The following is a 12015-nucleotide window of genomic DNA, read 5'->3' as shown; positions in this document are numbered from 1 at the left end:
GATATGAATTTTTGCCTTAGAGGGTGTTTGAAAATAAACTGGACAAAAACATAAAATAGGTAAAATATTACTCCCAGTGTTGCAGCAAAAATAGAAATAGAGTTTTTCCTCTCCTGAGAACAAGGAAAGTAAGGGGAACAAAGAACAGACTAAAGAAGAAACATAAATGGGCATGAAAGAGTTAATAACACCTAGTTTTATTTTTTTTCTTTTAGTTATTTTATTTAAAAGAAAAAAATTATTTAGTAAAATGCTGCTTTGTTTTCACTGTGTATTCTCACTAAATATTCATGATCAACCTTGAAGAAAAATCATAGGATGAGGTAAAAATATTATTGAAAAATTGATATAACAAAGACAAGATATTATAAGCACAGTAGGAAATGCGAACACAAAGTATGAAAATTTCACTAAGAATGCTTTTTTCTTGACTGCCCTATCAAAAAAAAAATTTTTTTTTAAGTTTTACTTTAACTGTTACTAACCTGAAGCAACAGTTAGAACTGGACATGGAACAACAGACTGGTTCCAAATAGGAAAAGGAGTACGTCAAGGCTGTATATTGTCACCCTGCTTATTTAACTTATAAGCAGAGTACATCATGAGAAATGCTGGGCTGGAAGAAGCACAAGCTGGAATCAAGACTGCCGGGAGAAATATCAATAACCTCAGATATGCAGATGACACCACCCTTATGGCAGAAAGTGAAGAGGAACTAAAAAGCCTCTTGATGAAAGTGAAAGAGGAGAGTGAAAATGTTGCCTTAAAGCTTAACATTCAGAAAACTAAGATCATGGCATCTGGTTCCATTACCTCATGGGAAATAGGTGGGGAGACAATGGAAACAGTGTCAGACTTTATTTTGGGGGGCTCCAAAATCACTGCAGATGGTGATTGCAGCCATGAAATTAAAAGATGCTTACTCCTTGGAAGGAAAGTTATGACCAACCTAGACAGCATATTAAAAAGCAGAGACATTACTTTGCCAACAAAGGTCCATCTATTCGAGGCTATGGTTTTGCCAGTGGTCATGTATGGATGTGAGAGTTGGACTGTGAAGAAAGCTGAGCGCCAAAAAATTTATGCTTTTGAACTGTGGTGTTGGAGAAGACTTTTGAGAGTCCCTTGGACTGCAAGGAGATCCAACCAGTCCATCCTGAAGGAGATAAGTCCTGGGTGTTCATTGGACAGACTGATACTGAAGCTGAAACTCCAATACTTTGGCCACCTCATGCAAAGAGCTGACTCATTGGAAAAGACCCTGATGCTGGGAGGGATTGGGGGCAGGAGGAGAAGGGGATGACAGAGGGTGAGATGGCTGGATGGCATCACCGACTCGATGGGCATGAGTTTGAGTAAACTCCGGGAGTCTGTGATGGATAGGGAGGCCTGGTGTGCTGTGATTCATGGGATCGCAAAGAGTCAGACACGACTGAGCGACTGAACTGACTGACTGAACCTGACACTGTGTAAATTACATCCCACACCTACCACCCCTTAACTCTATGCAAATTACATCCTGTACCTGGGGCTTTCCTTCCTGGCACTCCTTTTCCAGACCTTGTCAGGCAGTTCAGTCGCTCAGTCACATCCGATTCTTTGCAACCCCATGGACTGCAGCACACCAGGCTTCCCTGTCCATCACCAACTCCCGGAGCCTACTCAAACTCATGTCCATTAAGTCAGTGATGCCATCCAACCATCTCATCCTTTGTTGTTCCCTTCTCCTCCTGCCTTCAATCATTCCCAGCATCAGGATCTTTACAAATAAGTCAGTTCTTCCCATCAGGTAGCCAAAGTACTGGAGTTTCAGCTTCAGCATCAGTCCTTCCAATGAATGTAATGAAATTAATGAATACAAACAGACCTTGTAGCTTTCTGCATTTCATAAAGTAGGCCCAGTAGGATGCGCATGCAAGACTCCCTACTTTGTTCTTTATCACTTACCTCAGACTTGGAGCCCCATCCATAGGGTCCCCTCAGATTCCCCCTGTGGGGAGGTGGGGGTAGGGTTGGGGGACAACCATGGTTCTTGAGGCACCAGCCTGCTGCGCTCTCTCTTGGCTTGGCCGGCTGAGGATCAAAATGGCCTTTCTACTTCCTCCAGGCTTTGTGTTATTTACTTGGCATCAGAGGGCAGAGAAAGCCAAGATTTGGGTGGTAACATTAGCAGCTTGAGTACTTTAGAAACGAATGCAAAAACAGAAGAAATTAAATTTTCAAGAGAAATCAAAAGGACTGAGTTCTAACACTGACCGAGACAGCTGCTGGCCACTTCCTGAAGAGGCTGTTGAGTGCATGCCTGTACAAAGTATCTGCTGAACCCTAGACTCAGGCATTTCTCAATCTCAGTCAAAAATCACCCTGTCTCCTGTGTGGCATGGAGTAGGGAGCTGGCTGAGTGAAGGGGGCCATTTAAGGCTGGCATGCACGGCTGAGATGCAGGCGGCAACCATGCCTGTCCAGAGTTAAAGGGCCTGCTCTCATTTCCCATGCACTGCTTACGCATTTCAGATCCTCACAAACTCCAATAATGAGACTAAATCTCCTCAAATCCAAGCAGAATGAACAGCTCAGAATCCTGTAATTTTATTTAGAGGAAAAGATAGATAGTATTGCATATCTACATTTACTGATCAAAACTGACACCTACTCTGTGGAACCATGTTGGGGGTTGCTAGGAATCCACATTCAGTGCATGTCTGCACCAAGGCCTGGCTGCCCCAGAATCGCAGCCAACCCAGCAGTTTTGAAACAAAAACATTGTGCCTGTTAAGGAACTGGCAGTAGAAATAGGTGTGGATTTACTGATGGGTTTTTTGATATGGGCAATGTATTATGATGATGTTGAGTTTAATGTAATTCTACATACTATTTTTAAATCCTTAGTTACTGAGTAGATAACGGAAGAAAGAGAAATGGAGTCTTATTAGTTTGTTGAGCAGATTCATTTTTCCTATGAAGATTTCCAGAAAGAGAAGAACAGGGGAGGTAGATAGGCCATTCTTCTTAAACTCTGGATTTAAAGGAATGAATCAATGAAACAAAGTTAAAAAAAAAAAAACAAAACTTCATGGAGAGGAAAGCACATACACAAATTAAAACCTAATTGTTAAGAGATTAGATGGTGTAAAAATTATACAGGATATGAAGACTCCTAAATTTTCCTGGATTGGGTTACTACTGACAGCTATTAGCACAGTGAAGCTGGAGAGAAGCTTAAAAATGAGATTAAGCAGCAAGATTTTGGGGGAGCAAGTTGACCTGGAAGATCCTACAGGATGACCAGAAGGTACTCCCCAGTAAACAGTAGAGAGCTGAGTCTAGGACCCAGGTAGCAAATCTTCCCTCATCTTATTTGGGAAAGTAAGTCAGGCCAGACATGTTGACTTAGAGCTGTGTGCTTGCGAGAAGATATGGAGTAGCAGGAAGAATCCTGTACTCAAATCAGGAGATCTGATCCACTGAACGGCCTCATCATGGTACTCTTCCTCTCAGGGCCTCACTTCCTTTTTTTCTTTTCCAAATTGATTTCCATGGAAACTTGAAGTGCATGGTAGAAATGTTAATACTCTTGAGCCCTATATATCTTCCATTTAAGTTACCTTTTTTAAAAAAAAAAATCTGCTTATTTATCATTTGCCTCATAAAAGTACATCTGAGTGTGGAAAAAGTTCCCTTTTTAAATTTGACAACAATAACAAAAATGACAAACCTAGACAGCATATTAAAAAGCAGAGACATCACTTTGCCAACAAAGGTCCATACAGTTGAAGCTATGGTTTTTCCAGTAGTCATGTATAGATGTGAGAGTTAGACCATAAAGAAGACTGAGTGCCAAAGAATTGACGCTTTTGAACTGTGGTGATAGAAAAGACTCTTGACAGTCCCTAGGACAGCAAGGAGATCAAACCAGTCAATCCCAAAGGAAATCAGTCCTGAATATTCATTGGAAGGACTTATGCTGAAGCTGAAATGCCAATACTTTGGACACCTGATGCGAAGAGCCAACTCACTGGAAAAGACTCTGATGCTGAAAAAGATGGAGGGCAGGAGGAGAAGGGGGTGACCGAGGACGAGATGGCTGGAGGGTATCACTGCCTCAATGGACATGAGCTTGAGCAAACTCTGGGAGATATGAAGGACAGGGAAGATTGGTGTGCTGCAGTCCGTGGGTCACAAAGAGTCGGACACAACTTAGCAACTAAACAACAACAACAGAAAGCTTGAAGACGACAGATCCAGATGTTTGTTCTGGGACTCACCAGTTCTCACATCCTGTGAGTCATTGTTCTCATTTCTGTTATCTACTTAGAACATGGTACCCCTAAACAGATGTTTCACTATAACCTGGAAAGATGACCATTTACTCCATTCAGAAAGCCTTCTGGATTGCACTTCATTGTGGTATACATATTTCAAATGTTGATAAAGCCTTGAAATATACGCAAAATGTAAGTATTCAAATTTTTACAATAAACTAAAACTGTAGAATTCAGAGAGAAAAGAGGTGGTATTGGAAAATGAAAACTATGAATGAGAGAAACATATCTTAAAAAATTAGAAACAAATACAGTCATTACTGGAAGATAGTAAGATCTGAAACTGGAAGATCTGGTTTCAGTGAAGATCACAATAGCTATCTATTCTGGGGAATTTGCTTACCTCCTCCAATCTCTGAATCTGTCCTTTGTGAATTTATTTTTCCTTTATATTAACTCCATCTTCTGGAGAACTGATGTGAAGACCACAAGAGATAATGGAGGTGAAAATGCTAAATAATTGGAAATCACTGGGCCTGTATTATTGAAAAAATACTGGTCATGTAGATAAACAGAATATTTATAGGTATGGGTGCAGAAGAACGGGTCACACACAATATCATGATATGATCTTAAAAGGCATGAGATAACATGTCAAAGTATGGGTTTTTATTATAAATATCCACTTTAGTGACCGAAGTAGTATATCCTAGTTTTTTGTTTTTGTTTTTTTGAAGTATAGGCCTAGAATTGGAAGGGACCAGCGCTCCTATTAAGAATGTGACTAAAAAGAATATATTTAATCTTTCTGATTTTGTTGTTTTATCTGCTAAATAGCAATAATACTCGCCTCCACACTTCATAAGGTTAATCATTTAACAAGCCTTCACAGAATGCTGTAAAATGTGTTCATACTCTAGAAGAGCAAGGTTTATGGTGCTGTTAATGTCATCTACTACGGTACATTTTAAAGAAATGTCCTCATCGCTTCTCTGAACTATTTCAACATTCTTGCTTCACAATAACCTTAAAAACCTTTTACATGCCATTTCAAAGTCTGTTTGCTATTCACTTCACCTATGACTTTATTTGTCCTCAAATATAGCCATGCCATTATACCTGCTGAGAGATCAAAGGATTATTATGGAAAATATCTGGTAGTTGGTACCAGGATGTAACTATTCCAACTGTCTGTTACTCAAGATAATAAGGAAGCTTTCTTTGAAAAATAAAAAGAAACAACCTTGCTTGGATTAACAGCCATTAGTCATTGGTCATTGCAATTTTAATGAGGGTTGGACCCTGCTCTGAGTATATATATATACATGCATCTGTCAGATTGCTTTTTGTCTGTTTCTCTCTGAACTTCTTGACTCAGGGCAGCGGCTCTACAATATCCTCATTCATCACCACTATGAACAGCATCACTACTTTTGCCATCCTTGCTCTGGCAGCCATGACATGGGCTGCCACTCCATCTGGTGAGTTAGGATTCCTTTTCAATATTCATGCTCTTATGTTAACTGCAATATATCTGGCCTTCAGTAATTATAGAATATTAAGTGAAAGTGAAATACTGGAGTGGGTAGCCTTTCCCTTCTCCAGGGGATCTTCCCAACCCAGGGATCAAACCCAGGCCTCCCGCATTGCAGGCGGATTCTTTACCAGCTGAGCCACAAGGGAACCCCATACAATGTTAAAGTCAAGAGAAAATTTAGAAGGCATCTATTTAGATTGGTCTGATCAACAGAGTAGGGGTAAATCAGACCTTCAGGAAGAGGAGGAGAGGCTGAGAAGAAAAGGACTGAGAACTTCCTGCTCAGTTCCTCATCAGATCTCTCAGGTTTCTGATTGCCCTTTTAGAAACCACCTATGTAACTCAGACCATAAGTCCAACTCTTCCTGGGCATGCCCACAGGATCTCCTGGATTCCTCTACAGTTCCTTCTCCAGTGATCAGAGATTCCTGCCCCCAATCTCATCTTTTTTTTGGTGGAGGCAGGGGGTCAGGATCATATTTCTCTGACTTCACACTTAGCTGGCCCTGAGTAAAGAAGTGACCTCTTTTCGGTCTGGTCTGGGCAAGAAAAGTTGGAAAATGGGTTTTAGTTACTGTGAACAATGAATTCAGCTTTGCATTTCTACCTGTATAATTTACTATTTCTCTAATTCCTTCTCTCAAAATGCATCTCATCCTAGTCACTTCTGGTGATCGACAAATAGGGATAGAGGTGAGTACCTTTTTGGCATGCTCTTTGTAAAAATGAAATCAGGGTGAATGTGTAAATGAGTAGTGAAGGTACCTAAATTGACTCACAGTGGGCTGAAATAATTCCGTGGGAGGTAAAAACTGTTTCTACTCTACTTTTCTGGTGGTGTTTCTTGAAAGGAATCTCTGTGCAAAAGAAGAACAGGAGATAAAGGAAGCTCTTACCTTTAGGTAGTATTTTATTTTACTTTTTAAAAATTTTTTATTATTTTTTCTTTAAACTTATTTATTTTAGTTGGAGGTTAATTACTTTACAATATTGTACTGGTTTTTGCCATACATTGACATGAATCAGCCATGGGTATACATGTGTTCCCCATCCTGAACCCCCCTCCCACCTCCCTCCCCATCCCATCCCTCTGGGTCATCCCAGTGCACCAGCCCTGAGCACCCTGTCTCATGCATCCAACCTGGACTGGTGATCTGCTTCACATATGATAAGATACATGTTTCAGTGCTATTCTCTCAGATCATCCCACCTTCTCCCACAGAGTCCCAAAGACTGTTCTATACATCCGTGTCTCTTTTGCTATCTTGCACATAGGGTTATCATTACTATCTTTCTAAATTCCATATATATGTGTTAGTATACTGTATTGGTGTTTTTCTTTCTGGCTTACTTCACTCTGTATAATAGGCTCCAGTTTCATCCACCTCATTAGAACTGATTCAAATGTGTTCTTTTTAATGGCTGAGTAATATTCCACTGTGTATATGTACCACAGCTTTCTTATCCGTTCATCTGCTGATGGACATCTAGGTTGAAAGTATTTTTCACATTCATTATTCTACTGGACTCTCATTATAACCTTTAAAAAAAGAGAGAGACTAATATTTCCTGCTTAAACTGCTAATTCTCATTTAAAGACTGTTCTAGGTCTGATTTATTTTTGCAGCATAGCACCTGGTCCACAAAAGGTCTTCTAGACATGTTTGCTGAAAAGCTGAAGAGGCTAGGAATCTTCCTACTCTCTTCTCTTAGATATAAGATATATCTAGATACAAGAATGATGGCAGAATTGAAGGAACAGAATGCAGAGTATTATTTTTGTCCCAATTATAGGTGAACTGCACCAAATACAACATAAAAAGTGCCGGGATTGCGTGCACAAAGGAATGGGCACCAATATGTGGCATGGATCTGAAAACTTACGGTAATGAATGTATGTTCTGTTTCCTAAATAGGTAAGTATAATACTCAATTTGGAGCCCAGTTTTGTTTTGCTTTACAATCACAAAAGTAACATTGGCCAAAATCTGCTTGGCTTTTGAAAACATGGTTTGACATCTTACTTTTTGTCATGTTCCTCTACTACTCTGTAGACATTGCTTTGTTTAAAAAAAAACAAAACTAACTATATTAGGAATATATATTATGTATATTTCTTTGTTATCCAGCAAAATTCTCATGTATACTATATTACACAATATCCCTCCAGCATTAGCTATTACATATAGACATTTTTATTCCCATATTACATTTAAGGAAACTGGGTCTCAGGCAGGAAACATATTCTTGGTCAAACTTTCATGAATCTCCTGTGTTATATCTTTCTTATCAGTTAATGGAAACTCAGAAGAGAGCTGTTGCTATTTGGGCTGTAAGCCATGGACACTATTATAACACTTTGATCCACCCTTCACACCCCAGAGGAAAATCATGTTGCTTCTCTGATTGTCTGGAAAAGTCTAGGGAAGAGAATGGAAGTATAGACAGATAGTTGGAATTAGTTGGAATCCTCACCACCACCATCCCCACACATTAAATATTAAGTCCTCACTATAAACAACATCTTCTAGGAGACTTTATAACAATGATTATTACCAGCCACTCCAGTGACTTGAACTCACTGCTTTCCTACTAGCAGTTAAAATCATAGACTTTTGTGTCAGACATCTGGATTAGAATCCAGGCTATGCTTGGTAGATCTGTGACATTAGGCAAATACCCATCCTGCTGTGTACTTCTGTATTCAGTAAAGCAGAAATTATAATAGTGTTTAGGATTCATTGTGAGAAAACACGTCAAATCTTAACTAAGCAGCTGACACAGAGTGAATACTCAAAGTGAATACTCAAAATACTGAGCTCTTCTTCCTTTTAATTGTTTTCCTCCTTCTTTTCTAGCCTTTCTGAAAATTCATAGTCAAATATAATAGCAAGTGTTATTCAAATAAAACCCCTCAGAATATACAATACCAGAGACTAAACACTGAGATGGGATTGATTATATTATCTCATATCTTTTTAGAAGGAAGAAATCTAATACTCAGGAAGGAGAAGTGACTATAACAAAATTACACAGACTCTAAGTGCCAGATATGGATATGTGAATATTTTCTTTTAAAACTGCAAAAATATCCACACACTTTATTATACCTTTGATTTCCATCTGAGTATTCATGGACTATTTTAAAAATGCCCAATCTACTCTCCTTTTAGTGTTGATCTAATTTTTTTATATTTTAACTTGTTTGATTAAACAAATGATCATTTATTTGTGATCATTCAAAATGATCATTTATCAAAGATGTTAATGGCAAATATTAACTAACTAGGGAAGAATATTAACCAGAACTAGTTAGTTCAGGTCAGACAACAGAGAATGACATATGACCATGTTTTACTCTGTAGACTAAGAAATATCAAATTACTGAATTACCCATTCAGTAAAATCTTCTTTTTCAGAGACAAAGGATCTCAACTCAGGAAACTTCATAATAATGAATGTGTAAGTATACACAAAAATTTTACATATCCTTAATATAAAATGTTTCAACAATTCCTCCCTTTCATCGAGAACAACTATTTTAAGATATTTATTCTAGAAATTATCTATGACTATGAGTAGTCACAGGTAACACACCTGGTCAGCCTAAACAGAAAATCTGAAATATAATTTATTTACCCAGAGGAAGACTCCAGATACTTTATTCATACTCCTTAACTGAGGCAGACTCACATACATGTGGTTATTTTCTAATGCTGCAACTAATTAGCAGGTTAAGAAGAGACCATCAGGGACTTAAGAACACTCTCGTACCAGTTTTAAAAAAAAAGTTATTTAAACAAGCAGAGGCCAACACAATACTGTAAAGCAATCATACTCCAATTAAGAAAAAAGAGGAGGGGAAGCATGAAAAAATTCAAGAACACAAATGTAGAGATAATTTAGGGGCAAAGAGCTATGTGAGTGGAAAGTCAATCATTTTAATAGAGCTTGAAATGTGATATAAGAGGAATGCAAACATGAGGTTGTGGTAGTAAAGACAGTTCAGAGAAGCTCTCATTTTAAGAAGGGGCACCTAACCCATTGTGACTAGTGAGGGAAAGAAATGTCACCATAGAACCTTTACAAAAGTAACCAGACACTTAAATGAGGAGGAGTCGGTCTGATGGATCAAGTGGGTAAGGAAATGCAAAGTAAGATAAATACAAGAAGCAGAGGCACAGGGCTGTACAGAGGCGGGAAACACTGGGAATGCAATCCTTAATTCAGCCGGGAAAAAAGGCAGGGTAGACGAGACCAGAAAGATAGGCATGGGTCATGAGGGGGCTTTCTGTTGACAGAGTCCGTTGAATATTTAAACAAGATCAGATTTGGTTTCTCAAAAAAAAAAAAAAATTCACATCAATGTGGAACATCAGGTAAGCCTAGGGTTTGCGTGATAAACTGGCAGGTAGTAACTGTGATGGCAAGGCGGTGAGGGCCTGAATTAAGTGGATGCCAGCACAGTTCAGCAATTAAGCACCAGACGGGATCCACAGGATGGATTCTGTTCATCAGCTACACTGGAGAATGAGAGGGCAGCCTTGAACTTGGGCTGAGCAATCTCCTGCTGTGATGGTATTCTCACCACTGTTGGGTCAGGTTATGTAAACTGCAGAAAATACATCTTTCTCCAAGTGGGATTCTGAACTAATGATCCCCTCAAGGCTTTAAAAAAGTTTCTTTTCTATGATTTAATGTTTTGATTTTTTTTTTTTTTTTGAACAGAGGGAGGTTGAGTGCACCACATATTCAGAAGTATGCACCATGGAGTACATGCCTCACTGTGGATCTGATGGGACAGTATATGGCAACAGATGTTCATTTTGCAATGCTGTTGTGTAAGCGCTTAATTCAGTATTTTATTTGTAGGAAGAGCCCCTTACACAGAACCAGAAACCATCTTAGCTACATAAGCCAGATGCTGCTATGAAACCTAAGAGATGACTGCCTGAAAATCATAGTATTTTACAAAAAGAAGGAAACAGAGAGAAAATGAGAGAAAAAGAAAATGCTTAACAATAAGAATTGAAGTTAGGGAAAGAGACACTTGATCATCATCATAATATTATTCAGTGGCAGATAAAAGAGAAACTTACAGCTTTTGGCTCCTGGCACTGGCTTTTACTGGTACATTGAACTCCCTTTTTTCCACCATGCTGAAGCTTGGTAATTAATTGCTCAGTTTCATGTTTCATATTCATCTGGCTGGCTTGATCTAAGATGATGCAACTTTCAATTTAAGATTTCCAAAGCCCCCTTTTAAAAGTATGATTTCTCTTGTAGGATGAGCCGTGGCACACTTTATTTTGTAAAATATGGACCATGCTCTGAGTCTCCCTGATGTTCGAGGGCACCAAGTTTCCTTTGGCAGCAAACCAGTTTCTCTAGGATGGCTATGGGGACAAGTATATGGAACTTGATTCTTCAATAAAAGATTCCCAGCAGAAAAACTGTCAGGCTTATCTCTGTGGACGCAGTTCTTCTTGTATCTATGGTCCTTTCCCTAAACTATAAGTCATACAGAAATACTTCCTCTATTTCTACTCAAGTTGGAAGCTAGAAAGATTATACACACAATGGTGAAAAAAGAATCTGCTCTCAGCATCCCATTTAAAAAATTTTTTTTTTAAGTAAACACGGATCAAAGTGTGCATCTGACCATTACTATTACATTACCTTTAGCTACACTAATGAAAAGTGGAAAATCCAGATTTGGAGAAAGATAGAGTGAGAATCCTTAACACTATAAATGAATCAGAACATGCTAGGAATAATATAACAGGAAATGGCAACCCACTCCAGTACTCTTGCCTGGAAAACATCATGGACAGAGGAGCCTGGTAGGCTACAGTCCGTGGGGTCGCAGAGTCGGACACGACTGAGCACCAAAGTTTTTAAGTTTGTTAGGTATCACCATTTAAACAGAATTCAGTCACATGTGGGCATCTGCAAAGGAAGGTATCTTACGGTTCATGTTGGGGAAGAGATTTTATATATATATATATATATATATATATATATATATATATACACACACTCTAAATGGTGAAGTCCCTAACAAAGCCTGAGAAATATGAGGCTTTGTGCTGGACTCTCAGGAAGTAGAGATGTGAGAACTTTCTCATGGCTGTGTCTCCACAGAGAGTACTCAGCTGAATACAGTGTGCAGAGATAAATAGTTAACTTGGCAAAGAACTGTCTAATAGCAAGTCT

General features: G+C 38.8%; 1 protein-coding gene across 1 annotated transcript; it reads left to right on the top strand.

Moving 5' to 3' along the window:
- Window positions 1-5608: 5608 nt before the first annotated feature.
- Window positions 5609-11252, top strand: LOC122439195 (double-headed protease inhibitor, submandibular gland-like). Its single transcript, XM_043464286.1, has 6 exons — window positions 5609-5743; window positions 6461-6492; window positions 7594-7715; window positions 9219-9261; window positions 10528-10640; window positions 11086-11252. Exons 1-6 carry the CDS (start codon window positions 5677-5679, stop codon window positions 11141-11143), a joined length of 435 nt encoding a protein of 144 aa, XP_043320221.1. The 5' UTR covers window positions 5609-5676; the 3' UTR covers window positions 11144-11252.
- The last annotated feature ends 763 nt before the right edge of the window (window positions 11253-12015 follow it).

This window comes from Cervus canadensis, chromosome 4, assembly GCF_019320065.1.
Source record: "Cervus canadensis isolate Bull #8, Minnesota chromosome 4, ASM1932006v1, whole genome shotgun sequence".
NCBI lineage: Eukaryota > Metazoa > Chordata > Mammalia > Artiodactyla > Cervidae > Cervus > Cervus canadensis.
This window is presented reverse-complemented; position numbering and strand designations above follow the sequence as displayed.